At 49.8% G+C, this 20,711-nt stretch overlaps 2 protein-coding genes and 1 long non-coding RNA gene across 7 annotated transcripts in view; 2 read left to right on the top strand and 1 right to left on the bottom strand.

Moving 5' to 3' along the window:
* Positions 1-4,420, top strand: part of P4HA1 (prolyl 4-hydroxylase subunit alpha 1) — a 41,949-nt gene extending 37,529 nt beyond the window's left edge. For all 5 annotated transcript variants that reach the window (XM_062579904.1, XM_062579907.1, XM_062579905.1 and 2 more), the window contains one exon: positions 736-4,420. In XM_062579904.1, coding sequence (XP_062435888.1) covers positions 736-806 — 71 coding nt within the window. In that variant the 3' untranslated portion in view covers positions 807-4,420. The remainder of the gene's footprint in view (positions 1-735) is intronic.
* On the bottom strand, positions 624-10,439 carry LOC134142614 (uncharacterized). Its single transcript, XR_009958925.1, has 5 exons — positions 10,180-10,439; positions 8,658-8,792; positions 4,941-5,064; positions 3,118-3,239; positions 624-2,356 (listed from the first exon to the last, which is right to left on the bottom strand). It is a non-coding gene; the product is annotated as an uncharacterized LOC134142614 (long non-coding RNA).
* On the top strand, positions 10,271-20,447 carry PLA2G12B (phospholipase A2 group XIIB). The gene is made up of 4 exons (XM_062579911.1): positions 10,271-10,505; positions 15,958-16,046; positions 17,538-17,703; positions 20,329-20,447. Exons 1-4 carry the CDS (start codon positions 10,271-10,273, stop codon positions 20,445-20,447), a joined length of 609 nt encoding a protein of 202 aa, XP_062435895.1.
* Positions 20,448-20,711: the final 264 nt, after the last annotated feature.

Raw genomic sequence — 20,711 nt, 5'->3', positions numbered from 1 at the left:
GGAGTGGGGGAGAGGGGGAGAGGAGAGGAGAGAGGGGGAAGGGGGGAAGGGAGGGGGGAAGGGAGGGGGGAAGGGAGGGGAGGGGGGAAGGGAGGGGAGGGGGGAGGGGAGGGGGGGGAGGGGGGAGGGGAGGGGAGGGGGGAGAGGAGGGGGGAAGGGAGGAGAGGGGGGAGGGGAGGGGGGAGGGGGGAGGGGAGGGGGGAGGGGAGGGGGGGAGAGGAGGGGAGGGGGGAAGGGGGGAGAGGAGGGGAGGGGGGAAGGGGGGGAGAGGGGAGGAGGGGGGGAGGGGGGGAGAGGAGGGGAGGGGGGAGAGGGGGAGAGGGGGAGAGGGGGAGAGGAGGGAAGGGGGGGGGAGGGGGGGAGAGGAGGGAAGGGGAGAGGAGGGAAGGGGGGAGGAGGGGGAGAGGAGGGAAGGGGGGAGGAGGGGGGGAGGGGGGAAGAGGGGAGAGGGGGAGAGGAGGGAAGGGGGGGGAGGGGGGGAGAGGAGGGAAGGGGGGAGGGGGGGGAGGGGGGAAGAGGGGGGAAGAGGGGGGAGGGGGATAGGTGGGGACAGTGAGAGGAAAGAGGGAGAGAGAGGAAAGACAGACAGGAAGGAGGAAGGGGAGAAGAGGGAGAGCAGGGGGGTGGGAGCGAGTGAGGTACCTTTGGCCCTCCTGAAAGCCATCACGCCGCACGTACGTGAACAGAAGCGGGCGCTGCGCAGCGCAGTGATCCCGCACCTTTACTGTTCTGCAGTATCCAATAAATGGCTCCACGAACGGGGACAGGAATTCCGAAGGCCGTGCGCTTTATCAGAACTGGAATGACGCAGACTCTGCCTGTTCCTCTTCTGTATTCAATTTGTGTACAATGCACAGATTTCCTACAGTTTACAATTGACTAACACTCCACTACAGGTTCAGTCTCCAACTACACCAGTGTTTCATCTGTGGACAAAACAAACATGCTTTTAGTTCCCTCTGAAATATCCCGTTATGGTTTTATACACAGAATATATTGATTTAAAAGTCCTATGGGTGTTACAGGAAAAAAAAGGACAAAATGCAGATCAGAGCCTCAGCTAGCCACAGTGCTGCGTGTGGTGTGCCCTTCACCATTAGCCTCGCTCATCAGCACGGGAAGCCAGTGGTTGTCTGTCTGTCTGAGTCCTCGCAAATGTCAGTCTGCTAATGGTGGAATAAACGCTGACCGGATGATGTAATGGGAGGACTCTTTTCTAGGAAGGCCGCATTAAACCAGTTCACATTCCTCAATTTCAAACCATTGGACTCCTTGCTCTTGTAGAGTGCCTGACCACTACTGTTAAACTGCGGGCATGCTGTGTGTTTCTCTGGGGAACAGGTTGTTATTGTCTGTTTTAGCCTGGTTTTCCACTTCTACAATAGCCCAAATTTGTGAACCGTCTTCCTTTCTGTGCCTCTGGTGAATTTGGCTCTTAACCTTGAAAACGTGAGCCAGCTGTTCCACGTGCACAGATGAGATGATGCTTTAGCAGTGTTGTGTCAAATGCTCACCTGCATCAGAGCAGCCTGGCAACTACAGCCCGTCTTCCCTCTGCTTCTTTTCCTTCAGTAAGTTTGTCCACATAACAAGCAACAAATGCTGCTTTTATTGTGTTTCAGTAACAAACTACATCTGTTCTTGGGCAGTGGGGATGGGAATGTTGCCATCTTCATTAATCAAAGTAATTGCGCCTTGGGATACTGGAATTTCAAATTGGTTTTGTGACTTCGGGTGGTTAGGTAATGAGAGCAGTCACCGTAGAGAGCTCTTACTCCTGCAAAGCCAACTCTGTCCTCTCAGTTCCTGAGTGGTTTGAGAGAGATAGATGGCCTATTTATAATCCTAAATCTTTTTATAGATGCTTTTTATTTTGCTTTTGTTTCTTCTGTTGTGGATGCTGAATGCCTGCCGTAGCAGTGTCACGCCTTTAATCACAGGGCGACTCTTTGCACGGGATGCTAGAGAAGGTACCTGCTCTTGATAGCTTGGTGTCGCTCCCCTGGTGCAGGCTGCCTCCGCTGCAGCAAAGCGCTCGGTGCTGCCTCCCCCTCCTCTCAGCTGCTGCCGGGGCTCGTGAGCGAGGAAGCACAGGGAAGCGAGTCTCCCTCGGAGGCTCTGGTGCTGCGTCCTTCACTGCTCCGCTCCCCACCAGCCAGGGTCGAAGTCTTTCTGTTTCGTGGCCAGCGTGCAGAAAAACAGGCCCTGAGTCACTGGTGCCCGCGCTGGGAGAACCGGCTTGTCAGTGACTTTCAGGTACCATAGTTGCGACGAGTCATCCTTACACTGAGATGAAGTTGAAACCTCTGAGGGAGAGGAGACCGCGGCGGCTGTAGCTGTTCCGCTGTTCGCATCCCTGCAGGAGAAATAACTGCCGTCCCCGCGACCTCCCAGCACAGGAATTGCTAAGCGGAGCGGGGGCAGAGGTTGCAGGGAGTCTCGCTTTCCTAAGCTGTTTTTCAACAGCAATATTTACAGCAAAACATTTAAACACTCCACTAGCATAAGGACAAGAATCAAAGTGAGCTGCACCAGACTCTGTTTTAAAACTGATTTTCTGGATGATGATGATTTTACTGGTAGGGGTCAAGCCTGAAGTCTTTACCAAGGAAAAAATTCCAATTTTAGTTAATTGTATTTTCTGCCTCAGTAAACCCTGAAAATTGAGCCAAAGGGTAGAATAACCCAACTACGTGTTAGAAATACCTCTGGAGCAATGAGTATACAGTTTAAGGTACAAAATAGTTTGAGGAACAGCATGCTTTCAGAAGGCATATTTGCAAAAGACACTTAAAATCTTTGCTGGAAAATGCATCATTAGATTTCTAAACCTATTTCTAAATCAGTGGGGCCTACGGAACTGTTCAGCTGTAGCCCTGCACCTTCTTGTGTTTTGCCAGTGACTTTTCAAAGATTTTAAACAAAGTCTATCCAGCACTTAAGAAAACAGATAAAAACCATGAAAAATAAAATTCCCCCTCACTGCTCTACCTCTCATTTCATCAAAATTGCTAGTACAATAGAGCAGTGTCTGAAACAGATTCACCAAAGTGATCAGAGCGTATTTTTTGTTTGCTAGATTGTAACTATTAAAAAGTGTAACTTATTTCTACTTACCTGTTTTCTCCCTTCTACCCAGTGTCAGTAGATTCATCTCCATTCCTATGTGTAGTTTTCTCTTTCCTGTTTTGTTGGCTCTTTTAAAAAATGTATTTTTGGTAACTATGGCTGCAGGTTTCCTGCAAGAAAAAGAATACAATGGATAATGCAGTGTTAGGAGTATTATTCTGAGGCATTAACTTTCTCTCACTAGCTCACAGGCATTTATAAATGCTTGTCTAAAAGCCAGTCTTGAACAAGAAATCAGTGTATTATCACCATGAACACTTTCAGTAACAGCATCTACTTTTGCTGTTACAGAAAAGCTCTTTTTCTAAAGTGAGCAGAGGAGTCCCTTGACCCATTAAAATAATTAAAAGCTAAAAACTGCGCAATCTAAGTAAGTTAAAAGACAAATATTGGAGGAAGGGTGCCAGTGACTGCTTTAGGTGCTGTCACATTGGAAGAAAACACTACGGTCTCTTATGTGTCGCATTAAAAAAGGAAGAGTTGGAGAGATGAGAAATTACCATTTGGTAATACCAAGCAATGACTTCCCATCCCTGTTCAAGCAACACCAAAAGAGGAGCAGCAAGCATGAAAGTCTTGTTTTGCAGTGTCTGACCTGGGGAGTTCGCTAACCACTTTACCTCCCTCATCTCACCTGCTGCTGAGTATTTCTAGTACGAATAGGATTTTAAGAATGGTCTATTAAGAGGCATTGTTCAGGCAGTTAAAAATGTTCAGCGCGTGACTTTTCAAAGCAGTGAACTACTCAACGACTTGCAGTTCTTCAGAGATCAGAAATGGTTTGTGTCTTCTGCCAGTGGAAAATTCTGCTTGGTTTAAAAAAAAACCCTAGATGCACAAATTCAAGTCTGCTGAGGCAAACTAGACTGAAACCTTCCACTAGACTGAAGCCTTCCAACGCAGATTATTACAAGAGAAAGAGTAAGCTCTTTTTTTTCTTTTCTTTTTTTTTTAAAAAAGATAGTAGACAATCCATATTTCATCTTTGCCCATTGCAATAGTGTTCATACACCTAATACTAAATATGTAAATGGTAACACAGGCGGTATTGCTGCTTTCTGCCTTACCCTTTCTTTCATTTCTCAAAGGGCTTTTGGATCAAGAGTTTGGCTCCTGTGTGAATCTAGTTTTGTATTAAAGATGATTAAAAACTGTTTGGCTCACAGTGACTGACAACTGCAAAACTGCCTTACTGTTAATTTTTTTTTTGTAATAAAAGTTTTTAATGTTAAAAAAAAGGCTTAAAATAAAAGCCACTGCCATTAGCAGTGAAAAAATCCTCCACATCAAACTCTCGTTGTATATGGCTATTGTAAATCCAATCAGATCTTTCTCACCAGATGTGTTTCCTGAAAACTAAGCTCATTTGTTTCACTTCATAATCTAGCTGGGCAGGTGCAGAAGATGCTCCTGTGACAGATTACTATTAAACACCTCCTCAGCTGGAAACACACAGCGCTGATGGACTGAAAAGAAGATGGAAGAAAAGGCTGGACTGAAAGCATGTTGTGTGGAAAAAATGAATCAAGAAGGCAGACTCCAAGGGAGGCCCGTGTCTCTAATGTGTTGATTTATGGCAGTGGCTGCTGTGGGATTTGTTAGGGAGCTGGGAACTGCACAAGCTCCTCTATCCTGTCCTGGCTAGGCACTGCCAACAGGATCACCTTTTTCAGGGATGATAAAGTCTTGTGCTTCCTGTCCTGATTCCAAACGAACACCCAATCTGAACAGTTTGGAGGGAGGTGACAGATCAGAATATCCTGCAACACAAACACCAATTGCGTGATGGGGGGACTAGAACACATACTTACACGTAGGAAGTTTAGGCTGAGTTCTTCCTCAACCAAGACTTCTGCTGCAGCTTATCTGTGATTGCCATTCCTGAGCTTTGCCCTTTCAAAACAGCGGCCCTAGTAGTTTGTGGTCTTCAGGAACCTGCAACAAGAGCGGAAGTTGGTTAGAAGTCTTAATCCTCTGATCTGTGCAACAGTACAGTTAGGCTTAGCTGGCAGTTGGGCAATTTTTTTTCCCTTCCCCATGTGGCCCACAGAGATTATTTGGAAGCCATTGGAAGCAAGTTTGCGGTTTCATTGGAAATCTGAATGTATTCCACCCCCAGCTATTCCCTGTGTTACTGCTAAACATCTTTCTTGCACCTTCTCAGCAAAACCAGGTGAGCCAATGCCCTAAGGACATGCACAGAGCCACGTGGCTCTGCCCTCTAAGGGGACCTGCTTACTCCAACGGACCTGGCTTTCAGAGCATTTCTGTCAGGCTACCTGCCAGCTGCTGGGCCCTTAGACACCACTTCCCTGCCCTGGGCCACGATGACTGAAGCCAGGCTCCCTCCCTGATAGGTACCTGCTGTCAGCTGCAGCTGTGGGACTTGACTGCTGGGCGCGCGTGCGCGCGCTACCATGCCAGTAGAAGGCACTACTGTGGCTTTGCACAGAGTCCTCACGGGGCGAGCACTGCCCACAGCCCTCCTCGCCCAGCGGTCAGACATGTTGCCCTGCCTTTGCCTGGTTTGTGTTGTAGCCGCACAGGCTTTGGGGAGGGGAGACCTAGACAACTTCCCGTAGGGGAAGCGTGTGGAGGGTGGGCATTGTGGTTGGCCACCCTTGAGCAGCACTTAAGCACTGTGACCTCCCACCACTCCAGGGTAGCCTGGGCAGACCTGTCCCACAGGAGTCTTCTTGCACAGCTGCACTCCATGCCACAGACGGGTGCCCAGGGCAGGGAATCCCATTGGGTAAGAACAGCCCTAGCTTACAACTAAGCAACACGAGGCAGCATTAGGGATAAGGCAAACAGCCTGCGAATCGCCGCAGGGCGGGACAATTCAGGAAGAGAGAGGCTGGGGCTGACGGTATCCGGGCTTATGAGAGGGGGATGCGCAGCTTAAGGCTGAAATGATGGGGGTCAGGACCCACGGAGATACTAGACCAAACCAGGAACGTGGATGGAGCCCCCCCAGGGAGCGGGTCTTTAACCACACACATTCTCCCTGTGGCAGCTGAACTCTGACCTGCCTCTATCAGGAACTTGGACATTTCATCATCAAGCTGCTTTTCTTGTTCAATAACCAGTGACTCACCTGCCTCCCAAGCCAGGCTTTGAAGCAACAACAGATCACCCAGGAACCTTAACTACTAGCAGCCTAGTCCCCTTCCGGCCATGCTTAAACATCAATCAGCAGCTCATCAAGCCGACCAAACCTGATACAGAAAGAGCTTGGTCTCCGCACTCCTTCCTCAACCACATCCCTAACAGAACACGAAGGGAAGAATCCTGGCAGAGCTCACCACACAACCCGGTGTATAAATAACATCGTACTCTAAAAAGAAACGCACAAAAGGAATTGGACCCGCTCCTGCACTTCCCTGTCAGGAGCTGAGCGCAGGCACCCAGGGGTCGGCATTTGCTTTGGCATGGCTGATGTGCAAAGCCAAGGGAGGGCTCCCCTCCCACGCTCCTTTGTCCAGCATGGGAGCAGATGACATGGATACACATGTACAGCTGCACTGCTGTGTGCTGCATTTCTGCCCCATGTGGCTGCAGTCAGCTTTCCCTCCTGATGAACGGGAGCTCTGGCTGCCTACTGTTTAAAATTGACTCATCACAGCCTGAGGGATGCTCTATATTTAAGCATTACAGAGTGAGAAATGAATGTAGGGAGTTAGAAACTGCTTAACCTGAGGCTGAAATGAGGTTCAGAAATTGGTTGTCAGAGTTCATCATTGTGGCAAAAAATATCTGCATCTCTTAGATCCTTAGAAAGACTGGTGCAGGGTGGGGGTATCTGTAACCTCAGAGGGTCAGAGAGAGGCCAAACGACCTGCTAGGTACAGGCTATCCACCTCTGCTTTAAAGTCCTCACTTCTGTTGAGCCTGAGCAGTGATTCCTCACACTGAGACAACTCTGTGCTCCGTGCTGAGGGGAGGGAGGGAAGAGGCAGTACGGAGGGGTATGCGGCATTTGTTAGTTTTACTCCATCCAACATTTTTTCTTGTCTTTAAATCATGGAATTTGGGTGCAACCAAGATATTTGCAGCTGGATTCCAAATGTCTCAAGAGACTGCGGTGGGGAGGGTGGAAGGAAGCAGAAAGAAGTAAGGAAGATGGGTCATCCCTAGGGCAGGGTGAAGGGGCTGCCGCACTCTTGGTGGAGCAGTAAAAGAGAGTAAGTCACAGAACTTTGCGCCCGGATAACAAGTAACTAACCAGCAGGAAAGTTTCTGATTCCTCTTTTCCCAGACTGTGTGTGCTGCCGGCTGCCCCCCCCTCCTCCACTGCCCTGCTTAGCCTCCCTAACAAATTCCAATTGATTTTGCAAACAGCCCTGGCCTGGCTGCCTCCGCCAGAACCTCCGCCCCGAGGCTGCACACCCTGTGCAGCATAGCATGGATAGCTCATGCAATCGTCACCACATTTTGCATTCCTTGCAGTCCTGCCAACAATTTTTCCCTAGCTGTCCACATTAAACAGCACACGAATCAGCCATTATGGAATAAGGATTGAAAAAGAAAGTCATATTCTGGAATTAACTCTAGAGCAACTGTAAAAGGCTCAGTATAAAAGCACAGCACCAAGCACAGCCACTCAGGGGCCCTACAGGATGCTTTCAACTTACTTTTGAAAGACATTTTGGTCTTTTTTACATTAATTTCTGTCAAACTCTTCCTGAAGGCTAGGAGCACTATGACTGCAATCCAGCACATCACGCAGGACATAAACTGCTCTGCACAGTGCAAGACAAAGCACAGGACTGCTGAACCTGCTTTTCCAGCACTACCAGCACTTGCTGATAACAGTTTCTAATGAGTGTGGCCCACTTCGATCTGTGAGGGACAAGCAACACTCAGGTGTGGTCTGGACAGCCAGACAGGCCTGAGCTCTTCTGTCCTACCCTGCGCAGCCTGCCCGCAAGTAGTGTCCCCGCTGCTTTGTGCCAGCAATGAGCTCCTGTGCGCAAAGGTCCACCACGGCAGAGTCTTGCAGGTTCCCAGGCTCCGGGGAACGGACCATCTAGCAGCCAACACGCACCTCTGTCTCAACCCAGATCATCACCCTAATTTCTTTCCGGGCATTGGAGTGCTTCCTCCTCCTTGTCCACAGTTCGGACACTGCCAGCCTCCTTTCCTAGCGCTCCCTGCCTCTCTCCTTGAGTTCATGTCCCAAAAGGCAGTCATGATCTGTGGTTCCTTTGGGACCTCCTGCACACCTTACAGACCCCCTCATCCAACACTCTGCCTAGTTTCCGCCCCCTGGCTGACACCTGTGTGCTGCCTGTCTCAGGCCATGTGACAGCAAGCCCCATTCAGCAGTGGTTGTACAACCAAAGCATCTCTGCCCACTGACTTGAGGAACCCTCACCTCCCCATCAAATGCAGTCAGCCGTGCGCAGCAAAACAGATGCAACGACAAAGCAGCATCAGGCTCCAGCTCCACACATCACTGGCATTTCCCAGCAAAGGGACAACCAGCTCATTTTCCCCCCTTCCCCACTTTTTTCCCCATTTTTAACCTGTCTGAGGAGCTCGGATTTAGCTGCGGTCTCTCCTCTTTATCCCGTATCCAGAGCACAGGAGCAGGGTGCACAAGGATGCAGGCAGCTGGGCGTTCTGGTATTTTGAAAGTAGCAGCGCTGCAGGGCTGTTTCCTGCAACACAATGAAATATCAGTATTTGCACTTGCATTTACCATATATTTGAAAGACCCACTCCCCTGCTCGCTGAAGAGCCTCCATCTGAAAAGCTGGACACTTCTCCAAACAGAGCTGACCTCTGAAAAATTAGCCCTTGGAGTCAACAGAGACTGGCCAGTCAATATCCTGCAGAGCTGTTATTTCTGGAAGATGGTGTTGTGCTGGGACACACCAGAAGTTTTCTGAGAGCAGCTGGAACCTTTTCTTGCCTTTTGCCTTCCTGATACGTTGTCCCTGATTTGCATTATCTGTTGCTGTTGGTGTTCTGTTTTTTTGTTTTTATGAATAATCTTCCTCAAAACCTCCACCAGCTGTGCATACCCCAGAAGTCCCTGGCAGGCTGGGTCCCACCCCAGAACCAGGATTTGCAGCTACCCCAACAAGCCCATGACCAGGCTTAAGTTTCTAGGCCAGTCTTTGCACAGTGCAGGCCACCTGCTTGGCATGTTTAATTCAGCTACACTGGTATTTCATGAAAGCAGCACTACAGCAACCAGCCGTCCAACACCAGCTCTCGAGAGCACTATCCAGGGCAGATATGCACCTCCGTCAGTGATCCTGCAGCTGGAGGGGAGCATGCCAGGGAATTTCTCCAAGTCTGTTTTTTCTAACCCTCAAGTATTTCCTAACTGCTGCATCAACCCCTATAAGGCTTGTAAGGGTCCAGCAGCACCTCCAGCACAGCAGAGGCACGCAGAGTAAGGCTCTCTGCCTCCTTAAGGTCCTTCTGCTCCGAGTGTGCTGTTTATCTCTAACACAATCTGTTCTGGGGAGGTGGGCATGGAAAGCACCTTTGTACATCAAGCATGTCAGACCCAGGGTCCCACAGGTGTTGCTAGGGAAAATCCCCCTGCAGCATGCAGGCTTGGTGGATATTTTGTCTCACGGCATTACGTGACCAAGAAGCCTTGGAGAAGAGCAAGGAGTGCTCCTCTGCCTGTCAGTGGGCTACTACTGTCACTGCCTGAGTAGCGGGAAGTCTGGAGAAAGAGAGACTCCCAACAGGCAGAGGAGAGGGGGAGGCAGCCCAGGCAATGGGACAAGTTGGGGTCTCTCCTGCTCCCTACAACTGCAAGGGGCTGCAGTGCCTGGGCAGACAGACCCCACTCCAGCCCCTCGGTGAGCAGTTTTCCCCGGGAAATTACCTTCATATGGCAGTTAAAGCCCTGGCACTACAGAGGGCTGAGCCTATTCCAGTGGGATTGCGCCAACTCAAACCCCAGTGTTTCTCTGTGAGACGAACTTGGACCAAATCTCCGCAGTGCACTTTGCACTCTTATTGCTGTGACCTCATCCCAGCTCCCTCAGCAGTGTTTAAAGTCCAGGGGAGAGGGGTGCTTACCTGCCCTGTACGCACACCAGCTCAGTCCCACTCCTCCCTGCCTGCACATCTGTGTGCACGGGGGCTCCAGGGCCTGGATCTTGACGGCAACATGAGGCTGTTTTTTGAGGCAGCAGTTCTATGCCTGGGCCTGGGCTTAGGGCAATGCACTGAGGAAACAACACAGGAGAACACTGTCCACCATGCTCCCCCAGCGGAGTCATCCTCTTCAGACTGGGGCATCGGGGCCATCCGGGACAGCTTCGAAGCGGTTAACAGCTACTTTGACTCCTTCTTGGAACTGCTTGGGGGGAAAAATGGTGTTTGTCAGTACAGATGTCGATATGGTAAGTGAAAAGTGTTCCCAGCCTAAGGACTTGCGGCAAAATACTCCACAGCTGGGTCTGCTGACAGCGTTGATTGCTACAGCAGACATCGTCTGTCAGGATGGGGGAGGGCAGAATGGTAATCAGTAAAAGCAGCATGGCTATGAATCTTGCACGTTGCTGTATTCTGGCACTGCATATACTCTGTTACCTTACAAATCTGATGCTTAAAGGGGCCTCAGAGTAGTGGCGCCAGCCTGCACTTCTGCACCTAATTCCTGCTGGCTCCTCTCTCCCTGCCTCTTCTCTTCTTTCCTAAGTGTGAAAACTCACAGCCCTTCCCCTGAGATGAGCTGGCTTGTATCTGTGACCTCTATAGCACTTGTCACAGAAAAGTCACCAGAGAGAGAGACAACTTCTCTTTTGGTGCCACTGCAGGGAAACCTAATCCACATCTTTCTCCTTACCAAGAACTGATGCATCTTGAGGCTCCTGTGTTCTTTGAGGGATGATGGGACAAAAGATGATACATGTCTCACAGTAAGAACCTGTAGGTAACCATGCTGCTCAGCCACCTGGATCCCTGAAGAGAGGGAGCAGGGCAGGCAATGAGGCACCAGAGGGAAGGACAAGCAGCCTGCGCAGACCTGACTCAGAAGGGGTTGTTAGTGTTGCCAGTGGCCATAATCTCGGCAACCTTCGGAGTGTCATTATTCAGCAGTTGTAAGTTGGTTAGTAACATGGGGAGGAGGAGAGGAGATAACAGGAAGGTAAATGAGACCTGCTGTCACCATGATGGAACCTTTAGTACTGAAGGTGGAAATGAGACAGCTGCTGCTTGCTTTGGACTTCAGAGTGATTTACCAAATCACTTCCTACAGGCTTCCTACAGACTGTGCTGTGTCCTCAGCCTCCCCTCCTGCCCCCACAGCAATAATATTGTCCTTTGTCACCTCAGCCCCCCTTCTCCACAACTGCCCCAGCCAGCACCTTCATCCACCCCCAGCTTCATCCCACGTCCCCAGCTGAATGCCTGGGCAAGATGCTCCTGAGCACTGAGATTATTTCAACCTCTCTCTTTCCCTGATCACTGCTTTTCACAGACACAAACTTCACGCTTTGGAGATATTTCACCAACTCAATTACAGTCTGTATCCATCTCATTTCTTCCAAAAAAGCAAACCACCCCCCTCCAGCTTGTTGCTGTGCTGTCTGTAACGTGCTCCCTCACAGAGGCAGCCGAAAGGAAGCCCTCTCTTTCCCTTCTGGGCCAGGACTGTGGGCACCAGGAGAAATGCAGACACTGTGGGCTGTGGTGTTGGGACCCAATCTCTCTGCCAGGGCAAGAAGGCTGCGAGGTCACTCTTAGCCAGTGGGGCTGCGAGAGGAGTTTAAAAGCAAATGTAACCTTTGGGGAGTGGGGGGGGGGGGGGGAAGAGAGTATGGTTTTGTTTTAAAAGGGTGCACACACCTGTGCTCCCTCTGCCAGCTCTGCCCCTCAGGCCTCCGCTGCACCTGCAGACGGCGCAAGCAGGAAGCAGCAAGCTGGGCCCCTCAGCCCCGCAGCAAGACAAGCCTAGCCCGGGCACTCCATTACCTCAGTCAGCCCCACCGAGCCCGGAGCCTCCGCCCGGCAGCCCCGTCACCTCAGCGCCGCCGACCGTTACCTCAGCCTCGTGGCCCGCCGCCTCAGCCCGCTGCTGCCCATCACGCCGAAGCGGCAGCGCCGATTGGCTGCTCTGCCCCGGGGGCGGGGGTAGGAGGCAGGAGCAGCCAATGGGCGCGGGGCTGCGCGGACGGGCGGGGCGGCAGGGCTGGCGCCTGGCTCCCGCGAGACGCCGCCGTTGGGGGCTCCCGGCCGTTGGGGGCTCCCGGCCGTTGGGGCCCCGCTGTGGGGCTGCGCTCTCCAGAACGAGCACGAACCTCTATCGACCGCTGCCAAAGCAGGGCCTGATTACTCTTTCCCCAGGCAGGCAGTAAAAGCGGTGCCTTCCGCTCTCATTCCAGCCGACAGATGCTGGTAATAGCTTGTTTTGCCGTGGTAAAGGTCAGGACTTACCTGTAATTGCCATATCCATCTTCAGCTGAGCACTAAACTTTTGGCTGTTCAGGCGCCTGGACTCTCCTCCTGCTTTTTCAGCAGTTGGTGAGGCCTGAAAAACAAACAGCTTGATGGATTACCCCCTTAATTCAGCACTTTAGGGTTACACAAATATTTGCTGGCAGATGCCTACTCCTCCTCATGAAACCTCTCTGGCAACTCGCGGGGGGGGGGGGGGGGGGGGGGAGGGGGCACACGACACAGCCTGAACCAGAGTTAAATCCCCCACCAGCTTCCTTCAGCTGCCTGGCCAGGCAGGACTTGCAACGTTTTGCACAGCACTTTGAATTTGTCCTGAGGGACTTGGGATGAGGAGGCACATCCAGGCTCTGGGAACAGAGCCCTCAAAGGCACACTCTCCTGTGCAGCCCTGAAAGGCTCTGCCCTTACTTAGCACAGCAGGAACAACGGACCACTCCACGTGGCAAGCGGCTGGCCCCAAGATCATCCACCTATTCATCCAGAAATAGATTCACTTCCCCTTGCCAGGGTGCACCAGGGCAGCAGCATCTGAGACCTCCTGCATGGGCAGGAAATCCCTTGCAGCCAGCTGGCTGTTCTCCAGTCTCTTGGCACAGTTACAACAGCCGGGAGAAATTAAAACGCATCATGGAAACTCACTTCCTGTTAGAAACTCAACTTCAGCCTGTCTTTAAGGCCATGCCAACAAGACAGTGCCCTAAAATATACCTTCTTGCAAAGAATGAGCTTTCTCAGCAATGCTGTGCTTCTACACATCGGTGTCGTTCCTCACCATGCTGCAGCTGGTCAGATCCTGCTGTGCCTAAGTGATCCCCTGGTGTCCTTCCCAAGCAATGCCCTGCAGCAAGCCATCCCACCACAACAGGCCCCTGAAAAAATATAGCCAGCAAAATGGCCAATGTGACCTACCGGCTTCCTTCCCCATCACAGACAGGCCTGTAGGAAGGGGAAGCAATCAATGGTCATAAGAGCACAGAGATGTTCATGTAGAGTCAGAAACGCCTTTTCATGCTTTGCTTCTGTTTCAGTGTTAGCTAGAAAACAAGATGAAGGAGAGAGGTTAATTACGGTGTCTTGGACTCTAGCTGAGAAGAAGTTCACAGAAGTGTGCTTTACAAATGATTAAGCTTTGCTTTTAGAGAGGAGGAGGCAGGTTTCCTGCAAAGGGTCATCTTCCAGACACTCCAATATTTTGTGGATCACTACAGTGATCCACATCAGATTTTTCTCCTAAAACCACCATTCTATAGTATAACAGCTTTAACTTCAGCTTAATGGAAAGTTTTCTCTGGAAACACAGTATCTCCATATCCCAAAACATTCTCACTCCTGCTCTGACCTACCACTGTACCCCATAACTGACTACAAGCTGCAAGAACGTACTTTTCTTCAATATTACAAGTCAGTCTTGAAAACGTGTTCCCATCCACCTTGGAGTTTACATTTGCCTCTGCTCCCTCTCTCAGTTCAAGGATATTTGAATTCGGAGTCTCAGTTGGCCCCTTCCAAAACAGGAATCAGGCTGTGAAATACACACACACTTGGGTACAGCCCTCTTCTTTCATTACAAGACCTAGAAGCCCTGGGTTATAGATTCAGCCCATTTCTAGACCTAATCCCTTCTTTCTACAGCGTAATGACCAAAAGGGCGTGATGCGCAATCTGTCATGAACTCAGAAGTTACCTTGCACTGTCAGTGCACCTTAATGGAACTAAGATATTTTTTGGTGCAACATTTGGCAGCAGGCTGCAACCAACTGATTTGTGCTCGTTGTCTATTGTTAACTCAACGCTACCTGCTCAAAATAACACTAGTTTCTGCACCAGAAAAGCATAAAGTAGACCTGATCTATTCATAAGGGTCACGAGGCAGAAACAATAGTTTGTGTTGTACTGAAAAACAGCCTCCCACACAAATCCCACACCTTCAGTGGTAAAGCAAACCAGAGAGATTTATCCTGGCTGGAATGCAGTCAAAATCTCTGTGTATTTTGAATTTTTGTAGGATTGCAGAGAATTGGTTATAGGTATCTCACAGCTAGACGGAATTTCAGTTTGTTGTTTGCTTGTTGCAAATCTGTTGTTTAAACTAAACAGCTCCAGTGGTTTTTAATTTAGAAGATGCTGGGGACATTCCTGCACATGACCTTCTGGCCATTTGGAAAAAGGAGGCATTTGGCTGTGTTGCCTTCTCAAGAACATAGCAGATTTATGGCTGTTTTACCACTGGTACTTTAGGTACCTCGACAGAAAAATGGGGAAAGGGGTCTTAAACAATTATCAGCATTAGCAAGAAGAAAACAGTGGAAATGGAGCTTAAAAGAACCCAGCCCTGTCCTAAGGGCTAAATTAGATCTATTTTATGTCTATACACATTCTCTAAGAGTGCTTAGGGAAGCAGAAATTTGACCCTAAAGATGACAGACTTACAGAAGGCTCAACTATACAGGGAAGAGCAGGTGCCTTCCCGTGAAGGAACCAGCCTGACAACACTGGAAAATCCTAATCCCTCTGGGTTCCTCAGCAGTAGGGCTCCTGACAGACTGGCACCGTAAAAAGCGCAGCAGATTATGGTCTCTAATGTAGACAGGCTGCAGCCTTTTCAGTTAAGACACTGAGGTGGTAGCAAGCGAGAAGGGGCATGATCAAATAACCGGTGGTGCCTTCCCCTCCCACCCGGAACTGTCTGTATCTGTACGTAAGGCCCCAGACGGGGATGGCAGGCAGACAGGAGGGTTTGCATAGTTTCACTGCACAGAAAAAGAGATTAAATTGCTGCTGAAGCTACTCTTAGCTGATTGTCTGCTGGACTGTTTATACATTGGCTGAATAATTATTCAGGGAAGAAATTCTTGTTCCTCTGTGCATACAAAGGAGCATAATAAGGGAGTGCAGAGATAAAGGGATAGAAACAATTTGCAGAAGGTGAACCTCCACCACTACATACAGGATACGGGCCAAGAAGACCTCATGCTCAAGAGTAAGATAAGACATGCAGAGAGCATGACTGAGGTCTAGCACAGCTTCGCAGAGATCCATAGCTCACTGACACTCTTTGAGAATAAGCAATGATGGAAAGAAATCCCTTTGCTAAGCTAGTAGTGTCTTGGAGAAGTTAAAAATGCAAGTGGATGATCCCAGCTATGCAAAGCTCTCAGGAAAGCTGCTAGGCCTGGGAAGGGCCTGGGCTGAGGGCAGGGGCAGTGTCTTAGCCAGTTCTAATGCTTTTTTTTTTTTTTTTTTTTTTTTTTTTTTCCCAGTCCCTGCATCTCCTAGAGGAGAAGGAAGTATTTGGGGATGCAGACTAGGGGGGAGCTGCCTGCCACTCCTCACTTTTTGGTGCTACTTTTGTGGAGATCAGCTTTCCTAACATTTTTCTTTCATTCTCAGGGAAGGCTCCAATGCCACGACCTCAATACAAACCTCAAGAACCAAATGGCTGCAGCTCCTATTTTCTGGGGCTCAAGGTACCCAACAGTGTATGTACTGCCTAACCCACCATTCCTAGATGATTTAAATTTGCTAATCACAGTAACCAGCCAATCATATTGGGGAGGGAAGAGGCTTAGCTGCGCTACATGCTGATTGCGTGACAGCTTCTCGTCTCTTAATGACTGAAGGAAAGCAAGAGGAAATACCGCTCATGTATAGGCAACAAGCAACGTGTCTGGGACTGCCAAGACACAGCAGGCTGCCAATGGCAAGCAACAGCGAACATTTCAGTCTAAGCACACCCTCCTAATTTACAGTCAGTCAGAGGAGCACTGAGATCCCAACTGCTGCTGGCAGTGAAAGTGGGATCACATAGACAGGAGTTACATGTATGAAGGACAGGCCTGTTCTAGATGTCTCAGTAGTCACTGAGAGATAAAGTTTCCTGAGCATTAGCCCTAGAGGAGGAGGAGGAGGAGGCACCTGGCCAAGCAGAGCGCCAGTGGGGAGGAATGCATTTTATCAAAGCCTGGATCAACCCCAGTGCTCTCGTGACAGGGAATGTGCTCAGTGACTTACCATAACGCACAAACAGCAGTGCTTGAAGGCCTTTTCCACGCCTGGTACTCCATCGCCTCCCATGCTTTTTGCTTCTACTGAGCACTGAAATAAACCTGTGGGCTTTAATGCTGCACCACTTGTAATTTTAAAGGCAATTAATGAAATCAAAGTAAATTGGAAACACCAAGAAAAAGAACTCCAGGAGAGTCTAGAAGCAGGAATCACTATTTAGCTGGTGCATCACTTCTGCCCATGAAGTATGCAGCAATTAAGCACGTTTCTGCTCTGAAAAACCCTCTCCGCTAGGGCCAATTTTTCCTGTTAGATTAGTTCTTTAAACTACATGTCATTGCTAAGCTTGTAGGCATTTCTGTGGTAACTCCTCCTTATGTGGGCAGTAATAAAGAAAAGCCACATATCCTAATTATTAGATGAGGAAGGACAAAAAGAACAATTTATAATAAGCTAATGACTCCAGCCTCTCCAGAGACAAGTTCCATCACCCCTGTGGAGAGGTGAACAGAACCCCCAAGTCCAAACTGTATTTGTTCTAGGCCTCACAAGCATATCTGGGAGAAATATGGCATCAATAGCACCTACAGCAAGGCCAATAAGCAGGTTTTGCCAGGTTTTGGGAAGAGGAGGAAAGAGAAAAGGGGGCTTTGCCACAGCTAGTAAGGGCAAGAACGTTTTTTACGAGCTCTGACAAATGAGACATAGCAAATGTTGCAGAGGGGCTGTTCCCCACCTCTTGGCCAGAGGTTACTCCCCAGTGGCAGAGAGGAGAAGAGGGAATGTGGCCCACCCCACACTGGTGCAGACTGCGCTGCTGTTGGGTGCTTACATTAGATGGTGAAGGAGGAGCCTGCTTTCCCTCCCGCTGCCCCAGGTTTGGGGTGTAGTTTCTGGCAGTTGCAGACATCTGAGTCTGAGGCCAGAGTGCAGCCAAGAGACACTTCTTTTCTTTCCTCCCCCAGTTAGATTTAGGCATCCCTGCCATGACCAAGTGTTGCAACCAGCTGGACATTTGTTACGACACCTGTGGGGCCAACAAATACCGCTGTGATGCCAAGTTCCGCTGGTGCCTCCACTCCATCTGCTCGGACCTCAAGCGCAGCCTTGGGTTCGTCTCCAAGGTGGAAGGTAGGCTCGCGTATCCTGCAGGGGCAGGGGGATCTGCTTCAGAGAGAACAACTGATGGCAGAGAGGGGTGTTTGTGTGCAAGGAGTCCTTTTCTTGCCAAACAAAGCAAAACTCTGCAGTAGGGAGAAGCATATCTGTCCTGTGCTTGTCATAGTTGGGTCAAAGCTGAATGAGAATTCACAGGGCTGAGATCTGCCTGCCCACACTCCTGCCCCAAGCCTGAAAACGTAAAATTATTTACACTTGGAAAATGCGACAAAACACACCTGAAAAGAAGAAAAAACAAAAAAACATAGAAGCAATTCCTTTAACCCTCAGGTAGCCTCCCTGGGACTTCAAACACCTTCATGGGAGACCAACAAACTTTTCAGGGCCTGAGAGTCATGCACTGAAAGCGGCACACATGGCCAAGGGCCAGTGACATAGGAGAGCCAAGGGCAGGGCTCTGTGAGGTCTGGTTCACAGAGAAGAGATGAGGATGGCTCCAGGGATATGCCACTGTGTGTCTGGTGGCTGGAGAGATCTGGATTCCTCAGAAGCCCACATGCTAGCAAAGTTCAGGTGACGTACCGGCAGCTCAAGAACCACCCTGGTTTTGCCTAGTTTTAAAAGCCTCAGTCCAGAAGTTTGAGAAGAGTTATTTGGCACAAGCTGCACGCAGAGTCCTGAGAAGGTTACTGATATGATAGCCCAAGTCTCCCTCTTGCTCCCTTCTGCCGACATCAAGCACCTCTACCGTGTGAGGAGAAGGAAAGATCTACCTTGCTGCTACCAGAGTCAGCCATAGCAGGGAGGCCTCTCCAGGCTGCCCCTCCTAAGGTCATTTCAGTGTATCAGCATCCTCTGTAAGATGGGGTTTCTCTTGCAGAGGGGTTGTGTGGCAGTAACACAGGGCAGGCAGTGAACAATATCCTGAATACACTGAGGATAAAACCTACTAAAGGCAGGTAACACTAAAACAGTTAAAGATGTTTGCAGCAGCTTGATCTGAACAACTAGCAGAGTGCTTGAGAACACTTCCTTCCCAAAGCCCAATAAAACTGGGTGCTGTGTGTTTCTCCTACTTACAACAGCCAACCACTGTGGTTTAATCCACAGTGAAGATGACTTGTGGTAAGGTACCCTAAAACATTAATTTATTTTCCAGGGTGTAGCTTGATTAGGACAAATGGGGAAATTTGCATGAGAAGGGTACTAGTGCTGATGGTCTTCCACCTGATCACAGACAAATAGTTAGAAAAAGCCTGCAGTGATCGAAAGAAAACAAAGAGGTGGACTGAGACCTAAATGCCACAGGCCAACTACACCCAGTCTCTCATGGTCACCCTTATCTCTTGCAGCCAACCTCCTTCCTATCTCTTGAGCTTCTTTTCTGCCAGTTTTTCGGCTCACCTCACTTCCCTTTCAGCCTGTGGCAGTGAAGCCAACAGATAGGCTCTGTGGAGTTAAGGTGGAGCAGAGCTCATACTCCATGCCTGAACCAAGCCACCTTTACCTGTTTTCAAGCAGGTCTGGACTCTTCTAGCACTTGTCTCCTGATTGCCAGAGGAGGTACAAGTGTTGCTAAAGCAAACTTCTGAGCCCTTTTCTCCTCCTCTGTGCCTGTCCTTTCCCGATGCTGGATACCTGCCACTCCCTGTCCTCAGGGCTGCTCTCGGGCGCTCCGGTTGCACAGCCCTCCCTTCTCTCCCCTGCCACCCTACAGCTTATCTGGCACCTTTTCCCCAGAGTTACTAGGAGTTCAGAGGAAGAAAGTGAGAGACCAAATTGCTGCACTCCCTTCAGATGGGTGCAAACATCCCTAGCCCATTCCAGTTGCATCAGTGAGTTAATCAAAGCCTTGATTTCCCCACTGACTCACTATAACCTCCTCTTCTCCTAGTACGTGCCAAACAATCAGACTCCTAAAGCAGCAGAACTACAGTGAAGTGACCAGAGAGACCAAGAAAGGAAGAGATAGTCCCAAAGGCAGGGCCTTTCCAAATCTATTATGTATACAGCAATCAATGTTACTACCAGCTAAACCCTAACAAACTTGGCATTAACCCATTTATTTGTTGTCAAGCAGCTTCAAACCTGCTGGCTGTTGGGAGGGGCCAGCAGTCAAAGCACACTGTAGCAACAGCTCCACTGTTGCAACCACAGCCACCTTTCTCAAGCTGGCTTGCAGCTGGCATTTAACTCCCTCAAAGCAGGAAAGGTTGGTTTGTAGTGGCTATAGACAAATGCAGGGAGAAGAAACCAGGAAAGACAGTTCTGGGGAGATCTTCTGAGAAATCTGCTTGTTATATCATGCTATCTGCAGCACCCCCTATAATCCATCAGCAAGGAAAGCCTAGGAGAGGCAAGAGAGGAGGCAGGCTCCAGGGGACAGAGAGGGAAGGAGGTTTGTGCCTCTCCTCTGTGACACAGTTGCCATGTTAGGGAAAAAAAAGCCCCAAATTCAGCAGAAGAGAACAACTTCTGGACTTATAAAAATGTGGTACATGGAAAAGACAACCCACATGTCCATCTGCAAATTCCAAACGACTCGGTGCAGGACTCGGGCTATGGTGTTTCCACGCAGCCCTCAGACATCCCCCAGTGCCTGTTACTTACATGCCTGATCTTTCTCTTTCTCTACAGCTTGTGAATCCATCGCAGATACAGTGTTCAATGCTGTCTGGACCCTGGGCTGCCGGCCGTTCATGAACAGCCAAAGGAGCGCCTGCATTTGCAATGAGGAAGAACGAGATGAATTGTGAAGAAGAGCAGATCCCCCTGGCTCCTATGAGCCTGCTGCCAAGCATCCCCTCTCAGATACAGCACTTCAGCACGCTGCTTTCTCTCAGCCCTCTGGCCTAGCGCAGGATGCGGGGGACCTGGGTGAACAATATGCATTGGCTACAGCTTTCAGGCAGAGGGCTGTGAAAGGGGAGACAGTCTATGGAAATACAGCAGTGATGCCTGCTGTCCACCACAGATGACGTCCAACAGCCATTTCCCTTTCCAGATCTATCAGCTTGAGC

Source organism: Rhea pennata, chromosome 7 (assembly GCF_028389875.1).
Source record: "Rhea pennata isolate bPtePen1 chromosome 7, bPtePen1.pri, whole genome shotgun sequence".
Classification (NCBI taxonomy): Eukaryota; Metazoa; Chordata; class Aves; order Rheiformes; family Rheidae; genus Rhea; species Rhea pennata.
The sequence above is the reverse complement of the archived record's forward strand: the minus strand, read 5'-3'. Positions and strand labels throughout refer to the sequence as shown.